The 21,048-nt window shown below is 38.1% G+C and overlaps 2 protein-coding genes across 2 annotated transcripts; both read left to right on the forward strand.

Moving 5' to 3' along the window:
- The first annotated feature begins 12,185 nt into the window (after positions 1–12,185).
- LOC110655556 (beta-1,3-galactosyltransferase GALT1) lies at positions 12,186–17,803 on the forward strand. The gene is made up of 8 exons (XM_021811904.2): positions 12,186–12,387; positions 12,787–13,810; positions 14,571–14,785; positions 14,881–15,162; positions 15,349–15,477; positions 15,551–15,730; positions 16,813–16,920; positions 17,352–17,803. Exons 2-8 carry the CDS (start codon positions 13,063–13,065, stop codon positions 17,562–17,564), a joined length of 1,875 nt encoding a protein of 624 aa, XP_021667596.2. The 5' UTR covers positions 12,186–12,387; positions 12,787–13,062; the 3' UTR covers positions 17,565–17,803.
- Positions 17,804–18,880: 1,077 nt separating this feature from the next.
- LOC110655521 (pentatricopeptide repeat-containing protein At2g36730-like) lies at positions 18,881–20,743 on the forward strand. Its single transcript, XM_058153481.1, has 2 exons — positions 18,881–19,232; positions 19,323–20,743. Exon 2 carries the CDS (start codon positions 20,131–20,133, stop codon positions 20,632–20,634), a length of 504 nt encoding a protein of 167 aa, XP_058009464.1. The 5' UTR covers positions 18,881–19,232; positions 19,323–20,130; the 3' UTR covers positions 20,635–20,743.
- The last annotated feature ends 305 nt before the right edge of the window (positions 20,744–21,048 follow it).

Genomic DNA, 21,048 nt, shown 5'->3' on the forward strand with positions numbered 1-21,048 from the left:
CAAACCGAATTTTTCGACCTTCCTATGTAGTTGCCTTACCAGTATCTCTTGATACTCGATCTATCCCATTTATCTATCTTAAAGTTCGGTTTTACTCTGCCTTGTGACGTCTTACTCAATTGTCTTTTGCATTATTCTAGTGATTCAGCCTTACTATCTTCCCGACTTATTGTTCATACCTTTCATTATTTTAAAGAGACCCTTAAGTTACAGTTACCTTCATCTTATCCGACCACTTATATGCTACTCAGGACTAGAAGACTTACGTTCAGGAATAATAAAGATTAACAAAAAGAATGGACTGGTCAACACGGAAGTAAACTCGAGAATGACATTCTTCGTGTTCTTTAGCACAATATAAACTTGGAGAAAATTATATATATATATATATATATATATATATATATATATATATATATATATATATATATATATATATATATATATATATATATAAAGAATAAAGGAAATACATAAAATAAGAACGAGCACTTAATAAAAAAGCAATATGAGCACTCACCTGTGGGGAGTCGGATCTATTGAACTAACTATAGGATCACAGAACGTAATGGGGGCCGCGAGCTGGTAGCCTGAAGACTAAGGTTCGCCTTGAAAGGAAGAATACCTTGTCAAAATACAGTCCGATCAATATTATAACCAAGTATGACTGAAGTTGAGCTTGGACAACGGAAGTGGGAATAAAGATAACAAAGACAGAAAGTGAGAGTGTCACAAGATAATGAACAAACTGAAAACGGAGAGTTTTAGTATTCAGAAATCCTTTGCAAGAAAATACTTCAGAAAACTGGTTTCAAAAGTTTTTCTTATGAAAGCTTCAAAAATAGCAGAGTAACGAGCTGAATTAAGTTTCAGAGTCCTTCCGCTATATTCACTATTTGTCCCCCCCTGAACAGTTTTTCATGTAGGTATTTATAGGAACCGGGTGCTCCCCATGGAGGGTCAGGATCTGTTTTGAGGGAGATGGAGGGTTAAGATTTTGAAGGACATAATCTAAAGGCTCGGGAATTAAAGAGAATCAGAACGGACGACTGAGATCCCTTCATGCGTATTTGTCCTTTTCTCTCTTCTAATCTAACGGCCCAAAATTTCTTGTCAAGAGCGATCTGAGGGCTAGGAGTGAAAGGTGCTGATCTTGTCATTTTCTTCTTCGATCCGAGGGCTCTGAGCTCATCCTTACAAGTAAGATCAACGGTGGAGATTAGGATGTATGCAATGTCTCCGACGTACTCGCACATGTCGCACGCGCACTCGGGCGCAAAGGAGATTTCGTTTGCGACGCTTTAACTACCTCGGCCCTGATTATGACGATAATCAGCAGGAGCTGTCTTATTCTTTTTGCTATCCGACCTCCTTTCCTTTTCGATCTTCCTAACACGCTCTTTTCCTATCTTTCATGCCGGTCTCCCTTCTACCGATCTTTACCACACCGGTCTTTCTTTTATCGGGTTCGATCCAGTCAAAGCATTTATTTCCCTCAATTCTCGAGGCTTCTGCTTCATTTTCTACTTGCAATAAATGCTCAAAATTTCCTATATATACCTTCAACTGGGAATCCCTACCTCATTTGACTTTCTCCCCTATTCTCCTGATTTTTCCTGTTCTAGCTGCTCCGGCAACAATTCTGGACAAGATGACCGCTTTCAATCTTTTTCCGGTTGCCCTCTTTGTTCCTTGCCTGAAAATTTACGATCCTGGTGATCGAAAAATCATGATGACCTTATCTGATGACAGTGAGAGAACTGGACTAATTAAATGATCTGGATCGAGGACCTCAATTGTGCCGATCTCGAATCGTTCGCCTGATATAATCAGCGAACTGATTTCGGGCGAGAAGACTGCTAATATTCCCCTCAACATCGGTGACTGCTCTTTGGCGTTCATCTGGCTCCTCTCCACACTGGGTGTTCCGACAGCGGCTCGGTTTCGAGCGGTAACTTTGATGTCGACCTCTCTCATTCTCATGAGAGTCATAGTCCCCCCAGCCAGTCTCCTGGTCAAACACATCTTTTGACTCAGCCACGAGACTAGGCTTTGACATAGGGATTTTAGATAGGATGTTCCACCGATCTCTAAAGATCGCCCTTATGATGTAATCAGACCTTTAATGTAATCCGATCTCTAGAGATCGCCCAAATGATGTAATTAGACCTTTAATGTAGTCCGATCTCCAGAGATCGCCCAAATGATGTAATTTGACCTTTTGGAAATAAAATTTATTTTGCCAATTATCACTTTATTATTATTGATTATTCTCCGATCTCTGGTGTGTTTATCCGATCTGGTTTCCAACTGAATAGCCCTTATCCGATCCGCACTTCCAAACATCTGCCTTAATTAGCCGATCTCTAACTAGCAGGTCTCTCCTTATGGAATTTTGGAATATTCGTGAGACGTGTCAGAATAGCTGGCGAGTCCCGCTAACCGATGCACTGCCTGGAACATCGTGAGCATTAAATGCTCGGATGAGTATAAATAGGGGTGGGGGTTAGCCAGTTGCTCCCTTATGTCATTTTCAGTCTCTCGAGAACAACTTTAAAATTCTCTCATTTCCTCAAGTTCTTCCGACACCGATCAGACTCCGGTAAGGGTTTTGATCCTTCTTTTAGTTTAAATTTCTTGTTTCCTTTAAAAATGAGTGGCGCCGAGGGTCAGAGAGCGGCAAGCCCCCCTTCCGTTCAGATCTCGTGGTCATCTGATGAAGTGGAGGTGGTCGAACCAAGCGTGCGACCTGAACCTTCTAGAGTCCCTGTTCCAGCTCGAGGGCAAGCAGCACAATCTAGGCCTGTACCTTCTTCAGGGAGGGAAAATCTTCCCATGGATGAGCTACCATCAGTTCTTCAAGAAACTGACCTACAATCGTTCAGCCAAGAATACAACATTCATCCTGATTCATTCGAACTCATCCGGTGTCACGGAGATATCCGAGCCGATCACTTCTTCGAAGGGAACGACATGATTATAGTATACGAAGAGCAATTAAAAGCCGGTCTACGGTTCCTTTTGGACGACTTCTTCAAGGAAGTTTTAAAATATCACCAAGTGTGCATCGCTCAAGCTTAGTAGCCTTCCGAGGCCTATGCCGAGCTAAGGGACTCCGACCCATAGCTAAGGTATTCACCGAACTACATAGATTAACTCGTCGAAAGGACGACGAGTATTGGTTCTTCCAGGCGAAACCTCATTGTGGACTTTTTACCGACCTGCCTTCCTCCCTGAAGAATTGGAAGAACCGCTTCTTTATCCTGAGGAGCAAAATTTCGAACAGCTTTGAGGGCTTCCCCCGCAGCTGGCTGCACCAGGGCCTCGTACTTCCGAAGCGCATCACCTTAAATAGAGAAGAAGGCCTGATGGTGATGGAGCTAAAGGATCAGGTGGGCAGAGAGAAGTTTTCTTGTCTAGATGCAGTAACTACCGAACTGCATCACTGGACAATGGAGTTGATCACGGGCGAAGATCGCGGGCTTCAGCTCTCTGACCTCGGCATCGGTATTTCCCTACATCTTAAATCTTTGGACCTTAGCGATCTCACTGACCTCTTCTTTATGCAGGTATGGCAAGCGGCGAAGCCTCTAAGGAGAGCCGAAAGCGAAAGAGAGAGGTCTCCCGGAAAGTGCAAGAGATGAAGCGATTCGAGCTGCTCCAGACGCCCAGCCATGAGCCCGGGGAAATACAAGGGGGCCCATCTCAACCTTCGGAGCAGCCGATCCTCGAGGTAGAAGTGACCCGATGTCCTCCTCACCAAGAAGAGCCGCATCCTCCTCCTCTAGTCGTTTCGAGTGCGGAAGGGGGTCCTTCTCAACCTACCGCAAGGGCTCTCTCCCGTGGTGCTCAAGTGCTGATCCATTCCTTGGAGAAGAACCGAACTGTTCGGGAGAATCCGGGTTTGGCTAAGGTTCTGGGGGCTTCTATCTGCCTTCGGGAGGATAGGGACAGGTTGTCCCCGGACAATCTTGACGACATCCTGACCCGATCTATGAGCCTGAACGTGGAGTGCTTGGTGAATCAGCACATCGTTCGGGAGAAGGCTCACCGCCTGGGTAAGGAGGTCAAGAAGATGGGTCATGAGGTGGCTTCCCTCCGATCCCAACTCTCATCCGCTCAGAACTACATATCTGAAATCGAGGGGCGGATGAAGTTCTACGAGGCCAAGCTGGCCGAGCAAGCTCGTGTTCTAGCCGAGCGAGATCATGTTATTGAAGAGCTTCAAGCACTCCAGGCTGGTGAAGTTGCTCAGCTCACTGAGGAGCTCAAAGCGAAAGAGGAAGAGGCGGTGACAAGGGAGGCCGGTGCTTATGTGAATGCTCACCAGGATCTCCTGGCCGAACTCAAAAATCGATACCCCGAAGAGGACTTCTCTTGGATGGTAGATCTGGCTCCCTAGGACGAGGGTGAGGATAGCGAGGAGGAGGCTGAGGGTGAGAGAGGAGATGAGAAAAATGTAGATCAGGCTGGGGGTGATCCTCCAGCCGAGTGACTTGTACAAACTTTAATATGAAATGAAATTCGCTTTTTGTTCAGTGAATGGATGTGATCAGAAAATCTCTAAATTACTTAAACGCTTGATTATCTGAGCATATTAAAACAACTAAAGGTGATTATTAATCTAAGTGTAAGAGGTCGGAAAACACAATAAGCATGAGATCAGCAGGGAACCGACGCTAAACAGGACTTAATTTAAAATTGGAAATTTGGCTTGAGTACTTAAGATCGGGATCGCCATTAAACCAGATTGGAACCTTAACTTGATTATTCCTAAACTTTTAAAATGAAGATCTAGTGCTGGTTCAATTTCGTCTGACGAGAGAGATCGGGAATGTAATTGACTATTCAGGATATTTGACAATTGGTTTTAGAGATCAGCAAGGCTTTAAGTGACATGGGGACTTAGTATTGGTTTGATTCCTTTTGAGGAGAGGTCGGAAATGTGATTGGCTGGCATAGAGAGATCGGAAATGTAACTGGCTGGCAAGGGGAGACTTAGTGCTGGGGATCAGTTTCGAAATTTATTGATTCTAGGGATCGGCCAAAATATGGTGTCGACAGTTAGCTTTGGTGGAGTTTGCCTACAACAACAGTTACCATTCCAGCATAGGGATGGCACCCTATGAGGACTATATGGAAGAAAGTGTAGGTCTCCTCTGTGTTGGACGGAAATGGGAGAAGCGAAGGTGCATGATGTAAACCTAGTGCAGTACACTTCAGAGATAGTTCCTTTAATCAGGGAACGATTGAAAACAAATTTTCAAGAGATGTAAGAGTTATACTGCACTTGCACGGAGGGATGTGGAGTTTGCAGTAGGCGACTATGTATTCCTGAAGGTTTCTCCGATGAAGGGAGTCATGAGATTTGGAAAGAAAGGCAAGTTGGCACCTCGGTATATTGGACCTTTTGAGGTTACTGATAGAGTTGGAGCAGTTGCCTACCGGTTGGAGCTACCACCCAACCTTTCTCATGTTCATCCTGTGTTTCACATCTCCATGCTCAGGAAATACATTCCTGAACCTTCTCATGTACTACAGCCGAATGTAATAGAGCTAAAAGAAAACTTGACGTTTGAGGAGCAACCTGTAGCCATAGTGGACTACCAAGTGAGACAGCTAAGATCAAAACAGATACCTATGGTTAAGGTTTTATGGAAGAGCCAGTCAGTGGAAGAGTGCACCTGGGAGTCAGAACGGGACATGCGTAGCAAGTACCCTTATCTGTTCAATGTGTAATCTTGTACTTTTATTCTGCCTTGTGTAAAATTCGAGGACGAATTTTCTGTAAGGGGGAAAGAATATAACACCCCTAATTTTTAAAATTTATTATTTTTGGGTAAATATTGATATTTTATTTTATTTGAATTTTAGGAAATTATTTGAAATTTTTTGGATATTCGAAATCGGGTTTGATTTCTTGAAAATATAAAACTTTGATGATTTTTAAAAATTAATTTAAAGACCACGTGGCAAAACTAAAAATATATTTATAGTCTACGCATTTTTTTGAGTTTTCTAGAATTTTTTGAAATTTTTGGGCCTCATTTTCAATCCCAAGGCAGAGTAAAAATTCAAAATTTTTATATTCCGAATCGAACCGGCAAAATCGAACCGGACCGGATCGAACCGGTCGAATCTGACCGGCTCCTTCTTCTTCTTTTCTTTTTCTCCTGCGCCTGTTTCCTCCTTCCTCTCTCTCTCTCTATCGTTTTCTCTCTCCTCCCGCCCCAGCCCGCCGACCAGCCACCTTCCTCGCCACTGACCACGGCGCAACCCCACCGCCCCAGCCGCCGGCCGCCAGAAGGCTGCAACGTCGCACGAAGCGAAGCGACGCTCGTGCGACCCTTCATCTTCCCGGTCGAAATCCGACAGATTCGGCCACCAATCGGACCGGGTCTTGTGTCTAAATCCATCTACTCGTCGAGAGCTTTCCATAGACACCAAGAACACCGAATCCATGGAGCGATTTGTCCAATTTTTGTCCGAGAAGTTTTAGCCCATTTTGACTTTTGGGCTAGATTTCTCGCAAACCATGAACCCCACAAGAAAACTGAGAGTACCAGAACTCTCCACTCATCGATAGCTTCGCGGCGATATAAATTTCAAATTTTTTCGACACTGTTTTTTGGTGGGTCCCACAAAACTTCGTAGTATTTTTTCGAGCATTAAATGAGCTTAGAAAATTTCGTAAAATTTATGTACTAACCCCCGTGTTGTGGGCTTCGTGTAGGTATCTTCAATTCGCGGAAATTCGACAGTTGTCCAGATCTGTGAATTTCCGGCCAGACAGACCGGTTACCGGAAAAGTCTCTGAATTGGATCGAGGTTTTGGCTACCCAACCATTGTCAAATGTCCCGAGCGTGTCCCCGAAGTCGGAATCAGCATAGGTAAACCCGAACTTTACTTTTTCGTAATTTTCTAGTGCTTAAATGAGATTAAAAATGCATAAAATATTTGTGGTAGCTCAGAAAATTATGATTCTTTTTGCAATAGCCTAGTAATATTACTAAGGATTGGGGGGCAAAGTTTTAGAATTTTTAGAGCTTATTTGGGCAGTTTTTGCAAAAATGATCAATTATAAGGACTAAACTGTAAATTTACATATTGTGATTGATGACTGTTTGGATGGGCCCAAGAGGGGCTGTGTGATGTGATTGAGTTGTGAGTGTATCATTTGTGAATATAGAAGTGCGTTTTGAGCCCTTTTTCAGGTTGGGTAGGTCCTAGGTATAGGGGAGACTCTGCTTGATTTTCGGCACGACTTAGGACGTATTTGGTCTTTTTCTTAATCGTATTGAGTCAAATTTATTAAATGATTATAATAAAAATTGTCAGGTGAGCCGGGACAGCCTTCTTCCTCTGCCCAGCCGCCGCAGTGACCGCTGTCAAGTCTGTGAGTAAAATATTAATTTAAATTGTAATTTCGATATTATTATGTGTTCAAGCATGCCCATGCATCACTTATATGCATATATCTATGTAGTTAAACTCTAGGCACGATTTATTTTGCATTCATAACTGTTAAAGTGCCATGGATGTTGTTGTGGTAATTTGGAGCAGTGTGCGTGCGTTGGTGTGCGTGTGATGTGGTGTGGACTATGGATAAGACGAGTAGACACGGCTTGAGATCTTCGCTGGGACCCGGTCCTTCGGGGTAGATACGGCTTGAGTTCTTCGCTGAGACCCCGATTTGGTTTATTAAGCAAAAGTCCGGCTTGAGTTCTTCGCTGGCACAGGTTGGATTTAAGAGAGCTATATAGGGGATCAGCTCCCATATATTATGATTGATATTACTGGGTATGTGAGTGCTCCAAATTACCTTTTTGCTGTTATGATGTGATAATATTGCTGATGTTGCATTTCACTCTACAGGGTGCATTAGTTTTAGATAGTTATAGAGACTATGGTTAAAATTGATATTTTACTCTCTGAGTCGAACGCTCACTCCTGTTCAATATTTTTCCAGGCCATAGGAGGATATTTTTGAGGTTAACCTGCTTTTCTCCCTCGCAGATCGTCTATTCATGTTTGTGTAATTCTATAAACTTCTAGAATTTCTGCATGTGTTAAAAATATTTATTTGATTTGGGTCTGTAATATAAATTATTATTTTGGACCTGTAAAATTATTATCACATGCATGTTTGATGGACTGGATGAAGGAGCTGAGCTCCCATTTATTTTGATGTTGATATGAGCATGTGAAGGGTGAGCTGAGCTCCCCAATTGATTATTTATTATGTTTACAGGTCGGGTGAGTCAAAAACTCCCCGTTGAAAGGTCCATTTTATGGCCGGACTCTGTCCAGTTGATTTCTTGAAATTGAGTCCAAATGGGCCTTAGAGTTGGGTTAATGAATAGTTAGGTTTACTACGGGCCTCAGGAGCTTTAGACTGGCCTAGGTCCTAGTGCCGGTCCGGCCCATAGGTTGGGTCGTGATAAAAATTTGTAATCAAAATAATAAATTTTCTTTTCATAGGGATTTTACTTCCCTTATATTCCATTCAAATTTACTTCCCTAGCTTTCCTTTTTATAAAACAGAATCTTAATTTTTTTGCACGGTGATTATATGAATAATTAAATCACATAAATTATACTCCATCTATCTCTTTTTAAATGCATTTTTTGTGGTTTTTGTACAAGGATTAAGGAAATATTTGGATACCTCATTTTCATATAAAAAAATTGTCACGACTCAATTTCACGGGCAGGATCAGCACTAGGACCTAGGCCAATATTAAGCTCTCGAGGCCTGTAGTAAGCCTCACTATTCCCAAACCAATGACCAAGACCAAAATCAAGGCCCAACATGTATACTGAAATAAAATAAAATGTTATGAATTTATTTTAGGCCAGCCCAACTCGATTTCTATTAGGAAACCAAAACTAGGGGAGTGCAGCTCAACCCTGATACCCATCATGTACAATTTATTTAATAATATTAATTTTTCATTAATTAATATAATATATACATAAATCAATATCACAGTAGAGCCCTAGTTATTAAATAAATAAATAAACACATAAACTATTAACTAAAAAGCACAACCTGAAGAGAAAAATGTAAGTTAGACTCAAAGAAATAAACTAGCTAGTAAAAATATTTGAACATGAATGAGCGTTTGACTTAGAGAGTTTAGATATTAATTATACATGGACTATCTATAACTATCTAAAACTAGTGCAATCCTACCATGAAATACACGTCCAACACATAAAACAAATAATTCACTTAATATTCGCATGAGAAGTTAATTTAGAGCTACTTACGCACCCACTGTATCATATCAATATATATATGTATATTTGAGAGCTAATCCCCTATATAATTCTCTTAATCTAATATCTGCCAGCGAGGTTAACTTAAGTCGGACTTTCGCTTAATAATCCAAGTGCGGGGATCAGCAGAATCAACTCAAAGCCGTAATCACCCTGACTTATCCATATATAAGGATTAAGTCCCAGTGTGTAAAGCTCTAGCCATGACTATCCATCCTATCCATATCCATATCTACACGCCAACACACATAAAGAGCTCCAAATTATCCTTAGAGTGGCAATCATAACAAATAATAATAATTAAATATGCAGCAACTAAAAATGCTCCTATTATATTAACTATTTATGTGTATAATTAATTATTTATAAAATGCATGAGCATACCAGATATATAATTAATATTAAAATTACAACAATAATTAATATCTAACTCGCAGACTCATTAACCAATTGTAGCTGATCTGGCTAGAAAGAGAAGAAAGGTAGTAGACATCGATTATCTAGACAGACACATTGACCTCTATCAAATTTACTGACAGAATTAATTAATTAATTTAATCAAAGAAACAAGAATAATTTTCTGAGATCTTGCTGAAATTTTGGCAGAATCTCTCTTAGAACTATGCTTACCCCCCTACAAGAAAAAAGTAATAACAACAACACACAAAACCTCAGGCCCACAACAATAATTATAATGCTCATTTGGGCCCTACAAAAATCCTAATCTAAATCCAATCCTCCAAACTCCAGCTCAGGTCCTTAACTCCTCTACAATCTAAATAATTATTTCAGCACTTCAAATTCCTGAAGGTCCTCTACATCGTCCTATATTAATTAAAGTTGTTTTACTTAATTTTACTAAGCCAGGAATATTTTACAGATTTAACTAGCTAGCTTAATCAAAGCACAATCATTACAACTTGAGTTAGGGATTACCTTTATAAATTTTGCTACCTGAAAAGTGTTTAGAAAGTCTGAAAATGCTGAACATGATTATAAACACGAATCCTTTTCTGGACAACTCGCTAGACACCCAGACTGGACCGAAAACTCGATCCCGAGTGCCAGTGAGCTATTGCTAATCCAATTACATCTAAATGAAGCCCAAAAATTATTAATATTGTCATATAATTATTTTTAATTTATAGGAATCAAAGGGGTCAAAAATCTTGTTAAGCGATCTGGACTGTCAGATAATTGCCTTTTTCAAACAGCGTCATATTGGAGCGGGATCTGTCCTATCTTGAAGGTTTCGCTGCGCTGAGTTCATTGGTGGTCTCAGATCGTCAATCCGACCGTCGAATCACCAGAAATCTGATCGGGAAGCTCAAAAAGCAAACATTTTCTCTCTCCTCTCCCTCACCGAAAAGCTCCATGAAAACTGGCGAGGGAGGTCCTAAAAGAACACCCATGGCTCAAGGATTCCAGCAACGATGACCTTGCGCCGAACAGCCACTAGAATCCCCAGAAATCGACACTAGAAGCTCATGGTACGCTTCTCTCTCTCTCTCTCTCTCTCTCAATTTGCTTGGTTATTGGAGCTGCTGGTTGGTGTTCATGGTAGCTGAGGAAGGTCGCCGGACCTACTGGAGTAACTGGAAGGCTTTGCCGGTGCTACTGGGTTGTCAGAAAAGAAGAAAAGTGAGGAGGGAGGTAGTTGACTTGAAGAAGGATGAGGGGAGGGGGAAGAAAATGCTGCTGTGCAATTTTTGATCTTTTTTTAACTTTTAATTACCTAATAAATCCTTAAATTTTATAAGTTTTTTAATTAGGTCCAAACTTGTTTTTCAATAGGATTCAATATTACATAAACTAGTTAAAATTAGATTTTTAAGTAAAATAAAACAACAACAACAACAACAACAACAACAACAACAACAACAATAATAATAATAATAATAATAATAATAATAATAATAATAATAATTATAATCAAATTAATAATAATTAATTAAATCTTAAAACCAAGGTTAACAATAATGCAATAATAAATTTTATTAATTGATTTAATATTAATATTTAAAACTCATCATTTCAATTGAAATTGGACTATTAAATAATTTATAAAATATGTTTAAAAATAACATTAAAAACATATAAATGAAAGTTTTATAAAAATTATAAATTAGTTAGGCAATATTAAAATAACATTTAAATACTATATAAAAATATAAAATTTATATTTTAAAATTCAGGTTATTACAAAAATATTAATAATTGATTAAAATACCGTTCAACTGTAGAAATGTGATAATTAGAGATAAATACATTAAGAATAATAATCGACAATAATAAAGTTGGATAAAATCATTTCTTTAAGATTCTAAAATGGTAAATAAATTGGGATAAATTTTTTTAAAAACATCATTTAAAATGGGATAGAGGAGTAATAAAATACCCCATAATATGACTTAATTACTCTTTATCTTATCAAATTATCATTATCTCAACAGTTCTCTCTCCATTAATTTATTATTAAATTATAGAAATAATTATTGTGATATGGCTGGAATAATTAAGAAAAAGAGAAAAATGATAAAATAACTTTTAAGAAATTATAGAAAATAATTATTGAGTTCAATAGATAAAAAAGTAAAATTGAAAAAATTTAATGAATACTTTTAATATTCTTAAAATGATAAATAGTTTTGAATAAAATAATTTCTTAAAATGACATGTATTGTATTCAATAGTGTTTTTTTTTTTTTTTCAATCTTTGTTCTCCCTTAGTAATCTGTCTTTTTTTTCATAGATTTTTGTCCCCGAGCTACAGCCTAAACGACACCGTCTCGAGGGAAGCAAAGGCAGCCGGCTAATTGCTAAATCGGGGGCACAAATGGGGAAATGGGGTTGGGTCCAAAACCTATAAATAAAGAGCAAAGACTAAGAAAAGCCGAAAAAGCAAAAAGCCCATTGGAAAACATCGACTCTCTCGACAACAACCGACCTAGGCGTAGACTTCAAGTGTTTGTTTTTCTTCCAAATACAATTTGTTTGAAACTTCCTCTTCCAAATATTCTTCCTTTGTTTGTCCGTTCAACTCAGCCCTCTCTTTTCACACTTGCTCTTCCTCTTCCTTTTCATCTTCTTTCTTCCACTTTCAGGTATGTCTCTCTCTGCAACTACTTTGGTGTCAGTTGTTTTTTCTTAGTTACTTTCTGTTTACATGATAAGTTGGTTGCAGGTTGGTTGGCTTCTTGGATACAGTTATGGTATTTTTTGCATCTAAGTGTTTTGTTAAGCTTTTAAGCATAGGTGGTAGTTGAAGAGTTTTTAAAGTTTAGTGCCGATTAATGATTGAAGTTGCTCTTCTTTTTTGTTTTTTTTTTTTTTTTTCTCCTGATTTTGTCAACGTAGGAGGAGGACGGCAATTTTCTTTTTCTTTACCATTAGTTAGTGTATATGATTACAAAGGGAACATGGTTTCTTTACCATTCGTTATGTTATATGGTATGTGATTTTTTTTTTTTTTTTTGATGTCCTCTTTATTTATATGGTCACAGAATTTTGTGGGAAAAAAGGGCTGTTAAATTTGATCTACCGTTCTGCATTCGTGGTAAAGTTTATGAATTTGAGAGGTTGAAGCATTGGATTGTGAATTGTAGTATCTGAGCTGGGTTGACAGGGCCGCAGTTTGTGAAATTGGGTCGGAGTAGGTGATTATTGCTCAACGTAGTTGCTGTGACCGCTCCTCACGCTCTTGGTGGTTGTCTAAATTTTCAGGGGAGTGGCAGCCTTAGAGTTTGGAACCGTTGATGCAAAGGTTCAGTTGAGCAAAAATGAAGAGGTGTCTCTGTGGTGTTCTCGCTGGGTCCCTCTTTATGCTGATAGTTCTAAGGCTGGGTGTGATGAAAAATCCATTTGGGGAAGGTACATTGACAAGTCCTATAAGTGTAAATATATCTAATCCTCTTGAATGGATTAACCCCGGGGCTCCACCTGCATTCCGTAGCCCAGAATCTGCTAGTCAAGTGATTTCTACAGCAACCCTGCTCTCTAGTCTCTTTATTGACAGGAACTTTTCCCATGAAGTTGAAAGTTCATTATTGACTTGGAATCGTATGAGACATCTAGTCAATTATTCACAAGGTTTGCCTAATGCAATGGAGGCCATAAGGGAAGCTCAAGTCGCATGGGAGAGTCTTATGGAGTCCTTTAAGAAGGGGGAACAAGGTGATGCTAATGGATTGAAGGAGAAACAATGTCCTTATTTTCTAAACAAAATGAATACCACAGAATTTGGTAAAGATGGATATAAGCTACGAATACCGTGTGGCCTTATTCAGGGTTCTGCAATTACTATAATTGGCATTCCCAATGGTCTTCTTGGCAGTTTCCAGGTTGATTTATCAGGGGAATCACTTCCAGGAGAGCCAGAGCCTCCTATTATTCTGCATTACAATGTTCGACTTCTAGGTGACAAGATAACTGAGGATCCTGTGATTGTCCAAAACACATGGACAGCAGCTCATGATTGGGGTGAAGAGGAGCGGTGCCCCCCTGCTGTCCCTGGTGATAATAAGAAAGGTATTGATACTTGTCCAATCTCCTTTTGGCCTCTATAACAGAATGCTAAAGTGTTCATGTCACATTTGGTTTAAAAGTATGCCAGTTGTCAAACAGAATGCACATCTTGGTTTTACTTTAGCTTATAATTTTTTGTTCCACTCAGAATCTCATACGGAATTTGTGAATTTTTGTCCATCAAGGAAACGATTGGTTTGTGCCTTTTCTGTGATAATATTTTTCAACTGCTGGAAGAATATTGAGGTTACCATGGTGATTAAATAGTGATGTTTTGAGATTTTGCTAAAATCAACTTGTGTAGAGATTATTGTTTTATTTTTTTTTTCTGTGGGATCCTACTTCTTCCCATAATCTCAGGAAAATACAATTACTCTGCCCGAAATCTATACATCCTTGCCAGCATTGGGTCTGTATAGTGAAAGATACAGACTTCAATATTACATCCAGTGATGAATTGCAAATGAATTGAAATTGACATTGGATCTCGTAAATGGCAACCTAAGTGATAGAAGGCGAATATGAAACCAGATATCATTATAAAACCAGCTCATATTTGTATGCAACATTCTTCCAGTTCCCAGTCATATTTTTCTGTCAGAGTAAATCAAGGCATACTGGATTTGGAAGCTGCACATATAGTAGCAGGGACAAATATTCATAACCATGGATACATATTCTTCTCTTTCTATTGTATGAATACTCTGTGATGTTAGTGCTATATCAGTCAATTTTCAGCTTTCTTTTTCTCATAATGAAACAGTTGATGACTTAAACCAGTGCAATGAAATGGTGGGCAAAAATGATAGCCGCAAATTTGCTGCAAGTAGGCCGTCAATGTCCAGGAACAGATCTAGAGCTGGACGGTATTTTCCGTTTAAGCAAGGTTATTTGTCTGTTATGACACTTAGGGTGGGAGAAGAAGGAATTCAGATGACAGTTGATGGAAAGCACATAACATCTTTTGCTTTTCGTGAAGTACTTCTCTTCATTCTGACTGAATTTGCATTTGAAAGATTAGTTGCATTCTTCCTTTTTGCTCATTTTTCATTTGTGCATTATGATGTTGTTAGAGTTTGGAGCCATGGCTTGTTAGTCAAGTAAGGATATCTGGAGACTTGAACTTAATCTCTATCTTGGCCAGTGGCTTACCCTCATCTGAGGAATCAGACCACATTGTTGATTTAGAGTCATTAAAATCAGCTCAACTACCACCAAACCAGCCACTGGATCTCTTCATTGGTGTCTTTTCTACAGCCAACAATTTTGAGCGCAGGATGGCTGTTCGTAGAACATGGATGCAGTACCCCGCTGTGAAGACAGGAGCAGTTGCAGTGCGCTTTTTTGTTGGTCTAGTGAGTGCCATTTGTGCATTGTTATATTTTCAGGCCACACAATACCTATAAATTGTATTGACTGCTGATATTTGGATTATCTTGTTTAGTTTGGATCCTAGAAAGCTGTGACATCAAATTCTCTTGATTAACTCATATAGCTGAAGTGCACATCGGAAACGTAATATTTTTTTGCAATATTTGCAGCATAGAAACCAGATGGTGAATGAGCAGCTCTGGAATGAATTACAGACGTATGGAGACATTCAGCTAGTGCCTTTTGTTGACTATTACAATCTTATAACCTGGAAGACTGTAGCAATCTGTACTTTTGGGGTAAGTTCTCAGTTCTCACTTCCTTAAGGAAGTAGAAAAGGCTACCTTGTTGGCTCATTATGTATTTTGACAGGCAGAAGTCATTTCAGCCAACTATGTCATGAAAACAGATGATGATGCATTTGTTCGAGTGGATGAAGTGCTAGCTTCTTTGCGCAGAACAAATATCAGGCATGGGCTTCTATATGGTCTGATCAACTACAATGCTCAGCCTCATCGGAATCCTAACAGTAAATGGTATATCAGCGTTGAGGTAACTTTCTGTGCAACAGCTGCTGATTTTGTTAGATTGATCAACACAGCTGAACTTGATTGGTGGTATAATCGTGACGATTGAAATCCTAAAACTGATAGAGTAAGGAATCTGAATCTGAATGTAAACAATCAATTATAGAAAGAATCCAGAAAATTTATGGAGGAAAATGGAGAATGAATTTTATGGCATATACTCAGAGTTCAATGGCGAATGCTGAACATAAAATAAGGAACAAATACTAGAAGATAATCCTCCCAAGCAGGAATTCCTCTCTGCCCCCAAGCTATCTATCTAGCTGGAAAAATAAAATCAAACAGACTAATTCCTTCACATGCCCCTCTCATCATTTCTATTCTTTATGTAGATTTCCCTGCTGCCTCTGTTACATGCTCTTCCAAAAGTTCCTCTAACAGAATGGTGCTTGGCTGGATAGCTTATTTGTGCTCTTCTTGATCTTTCTTTGGCCTTCTAGAATATAACGCCCATGTTCTCTTTGGTCTTCCCCTCGTGCTTCCTGACTAATCATCTGCATCATAAAACAGTCATATTTGTTCTCTCTAGCTGGAATGCTTGGCCATTGGTGTTTGGAATTTCACGTCCAAGTAAAATTAAACTATTTAACTGTCATCTTTTTTTTTTTGGGGCATCATGGATTGAATTGAATGGATGAAAAAAAGGCCCAGCCTGTATCATAGTTACATCTCTGACTAACATACAAAGTACTATATCAACTTATCTGCCAAGGGAAAAAGAGTAGATTAATGTGTATTAATGGGAATCTTTAGGGTTGGTTGGGGAACAAAAAATAAGACAAGGTGGAGTGAGCTTTGGGTGAATAGGAAGGAAGGTGAATACAGGGTGCTTAAAATCTCCATTTGAATTCTGCTTTAATATGGGTTGCCTATCTTGAATGGCTGGATCAGTACAGCAACATTTATTCGTATCATTTCCATGTTTATCCACTACATCTAACTGGTCTAAACAAGGCGTACTCTCTGTGTCTGTCCACATGTTCTCATGCATTTCATTTTTCATGATAGATTGTTTGTTCTCTAACTTCCCCTCTTTGCGTCATGAAGGAATGGCCTGAGAGTTTTTATCCACCTTGGGCACATGGCCCTGGCTATGTGGTATCACAAGACATAGCAAAAGCTGTTTATAAAAGGCACAAAAAGGGTCAGCTAAAGGTATGAGTACATGGTAAATATTATTTGATATTTGTGTGTGTGTGTGTGTGTGTCTGTGCAGATTAACAAAATCAGTTGGTCAATTTATCCCAGTTTTCTGCCCCTTAGCTATTCATTTTTTTTTAATTATTACAAGAACAAGCTTTCTTTAAGTATTTTCCATTTAGCATTTGAATGGACAGCTTCAGATGAACTCACCCTAATGCTATCGCGATTAATCTTCAATAGACTTGCTTGAAACAATTAGTATTAGTTTGCTGCATTTTTTAGTGAGTGTGAGCCTATAATTTCAACCGTTGGTCATAATTCATGTTCTCTTGAGTCACTTCAACATCCCAAATCACTGTACAATTTGTCTTAAACATGTTGGGATTATCTGATTTTACAAACTGAGAATTTCTTTTAATATCAATAGTCAATGATCCATGTAGATGTTCAAACTGGAGGATGTTGCAATGGGAATTTGGATAGCAGAAATGAAGAAAGGAAGTTTGCATGTTACTTACGTAAATGAAGAGCGGGTGTACAATGAGGGATGCAAGGATGGTTATGTCGTCGCTCACTACCAAAGCCCTAGAGAGATGCTTTGCCTGTGGCAGAAGTTGCAACAAGGGAATGAGCCTGGTTGCTGTTCAGGTCGATGAGCAAAATCTCTATAGGGTTTAACTCTTTTGCAAGTAGATAGATGAAATGCACCACATATCTGTTACCTAGTTGAATAGATTAGTACTCAGGTTATGCATATTGAGTAATGTGTGCTAGATGTAGTTCACAGAGATGCACACAAAATTTGGTTATACATAAAAATGTAGTTGATAGAGTAATTCATGGGAATCAATTGTTCTAACCTATATATTTTATATTCATTTCATTCTTTATACAAGGTTCCCTACGTCTCATGTGGATTAATTCTTATGATGAAATTTAATTCAACTTTGTTAATAAAATTTATGTGCTTGAAATCATCGTTTCAGGTTGTGGTTGTAGATAACGGAAACAAGTCTATAATGACTATAACGCACAGGTAATGACTTAGTGCTTTTGTAAATTTTTTTTGAAAAATTTGCAAAGCTCATAAAATGACTATATATTAGTTGATATAAGTAAAAGTAAGCTATACAATTATATAAAAGTATAAATACATTAAATAAAGATATTAAATTTATCATGTTTAGATATCATTAACATTAAAGAATATTATAGCTAGAATAGAAATATTTAATGATAATCATAGTTTAGCAAAACAATAAGGGAGAGATTTTATAAAAGAAAGGAGAAATTGGGGTGAAAATTTGAGAGAATGAGAGATATAACAGATGCAAACAAAAAAAAAAGAGAAGTAAAATAATATTGTTTTCATGTGATGGGAGTAGAGAAATAATCAAATTAACGGTCATTATCGTTATGTAACAGTAAATAACAATTGTTATCGTTATGTATTATGTAATGGGCCCTTTCAAATCCTGTGAAAATAGTCATTATTTGAAACCATGGTTGAGTAAATATTCAAGAGAAAAAGAATTTAGGGAATTTATAATTTGATCCCTGAATTTTGCCTTATATTACTGTTTAATCTCTGAGTTTTGAGAAATTAATTATCTAGTTTTTAAGTTTTGTATTATATTATATTTTAGTTCTTTAATTTTAAAAAATAAATTATTTTGTTTTTTAATTTTAATATATAAAACAATTTAATCCTAATAATTTTAATATTTATAATAATTTTATTCATTGACAGAATGATTAAATTATTTTATATATTAAAATTACATGAACTAAGGCTTGATATAGTATAAAATCTAAAAATTAAATAATTAATTTTAAAAATTTAAGAATTAAAATATAATATAACACTAAAGTTAAGAATTAAATAATTAATTTTTTAAAATTTAAAAAATAAAGTGTAATATCGGACAAAATCTAGGACTGAATTGTAAATTTCCCAAGAATTTACCTTTGAGGTGAAAGATCAATGGCAGCCTTGCCCCTACTTATTGCCGTAGTTTCCAATTGTTCGGCCGCAACCATTTTCCCTCCAAAACCGTAAACGCTCATTCATATTTCCTCTCTGCAAATCACCAATGCCTCTCTCTCATTATACTCATTAGAGGCTATACTGCTAGTAATACCCCAAGAGAGGCCCTATGGGTTTTCGCCGAATGCGAAGAGAAGGAATTATACCCAATAACCTGACTTCTAGCTTGATACGTTGGCAGATTATTGGTTTTAGCAGCAAAAATCTTAGGCTCAATAATTCCTGAAGCCATTTGTCTCTCTTATTGTATAACCAGAGAAAACACTATTAATTGAAGGTAAGGGTTCAATTAGCATAATCTGTGTCCTAACTGTGGTAATTGGTCATTCTAGCCTTTCAAAATCCTAATAACATGGTCATTTCACAGTAGTAATGACTCCACATCAACACTGAATAGCACATGAATATTGCGGTATTGGCCCGAAATTCTCCAACTCATCCCCCAAAATTATCAACTTAGTAATGTAATCAGTTATAGGAAAAATATGGCCTTGAGAAAACCCGTCTCGAAGATCATTCCAAACCTCAGTTGCTGTATCAATCCACAAGATGCTTTGTGCAATTGAAACCCTGCAATCAGCTCTGCTTCTTGACCTTCTCTATCTCTAGTAATACAAAGCGTGTTTTGCAATCAAAGAAGGGAAACGAGTACATGTGGATGTTATTAAGCATGGTTTGGATTGTGATGTGTATGTCAACAATAATTTGGTCCATTTTTATGAGTCAGGCAACAAGATTTTCGATGCATGTAAGATGTTCGATCATATGTTTAATAGAACCGTGGTTTCATGGAATGCAGTTGTTACTAGTTGTGTTGGGAGTTTGTGGTTGGGAGACGCAATTGGATATTTTGTGAAAATGATGGATTTTGGGTTTGAGCCAGATGAGATGTTGCTCATGCTTGAGGTCTGTGCCGAAATGGGGAACTTGAGTTTAGGTAGATGGATTCATTCTCAAGTGATTGAGAGAGGTTTTGTACTGAATTATCAATGGGGTACCGCCCTTGTTGATGTTTATGCCAGAAGTGGAGCTGTTAGTTATGCTAAGCTAGTTTTTGATAGAAGAAAAAAGTGTGGACATGAAGTTGAATGATTTTGGGGCTAGCTTAACAAGGATTTGCCAAAGAGGGGCTTGGACTTTCTTTTTTTTTTTTTTAATTTTTTTATAGAGATGATATGAGCTCTTCCATACAACCAAACTATGTCACGTTTCTTGGGGTTCTTTGTGCCTGTAGCCATGATGGTTTGGTAGATGATGGATTTTTGTACTTTCATGAAAAAATGGAGCATAGATACAAAATCAAACCAATGATGGTACATTATGGTGCCATGTTTGATATCTTAGGTCGTGCTGGCAGTCTCAAAGAGGCTTATGACTTCATTATGAGCCCGCCTTTCCAGCCTCATCCACTTGTGTGGAGGACATTGCTCAGTGCTTGCAGCGTTCATGATGTTAATGACAGGAATGGAGTAGCATATAAAGTAAGAAAGAAGTTGCTTGAACTAGAGCCAACGAGAAGTGGGAATCTTGTTATGGTTGCGAACATGCATGTCGATGCTGGGACATGGGAGAAAGCAGAAAATGTCAGGAGGGTAATGAGGGATGGTGGTTTGAAGAAGGGCGGAGAGAGCTGGGTTGAATTAGCTGGCATCCATCCATCAGTTTTTTTCTGGGTATAATTGTTAGGATGATAACGAAGGTATTCACCAGTTGCTAGCTGTATCGAACTTGCACATACAGATGATAAACTTACTGTAATCGAAATTGCTTGTCATTTGTTATTATCTACTTCAGTGTGACAATTTCTGCAGCAGAATTAGCACTCGTTAATTTTGCTTGGTATGTCTTTTCTGGGGTTATTTTCTTACTTCAAAACAATAAAACTAATGAGGCTGCAACTATTTCAAAAACAAAGATCATGTTTTCTTCATTTTTAATTGAGGTAAAGGCAGATGAGTTGATATAGAAGAGCAGTTACCCTTTCCTCTTCTTTATAGAGTTTATTCCACAAGCAAGATGGGAAATTGAAATACATATCTAAGAGGAATGCCCATATGCATTAAAACTTTTAATTTGTTCTTGATGAAAATTAA

This window comes from Hevea brasiliensis, chromosome 9, assembly GCF_030052815.1.
Source record: "Hevea brasiliensis isolate MT/VB/25A 57/8 chromosome 9, ASM3005281v1, whole genome shotgun sequence".
NCBI classification, from domain to species: domain Eukaryota; kingdom Viridiplantae; phylum Streptophyta; class Magnoliopsida; order Malpighiales; family Euphorbiaceae; genus Hevea; species Hevea brasiliensis.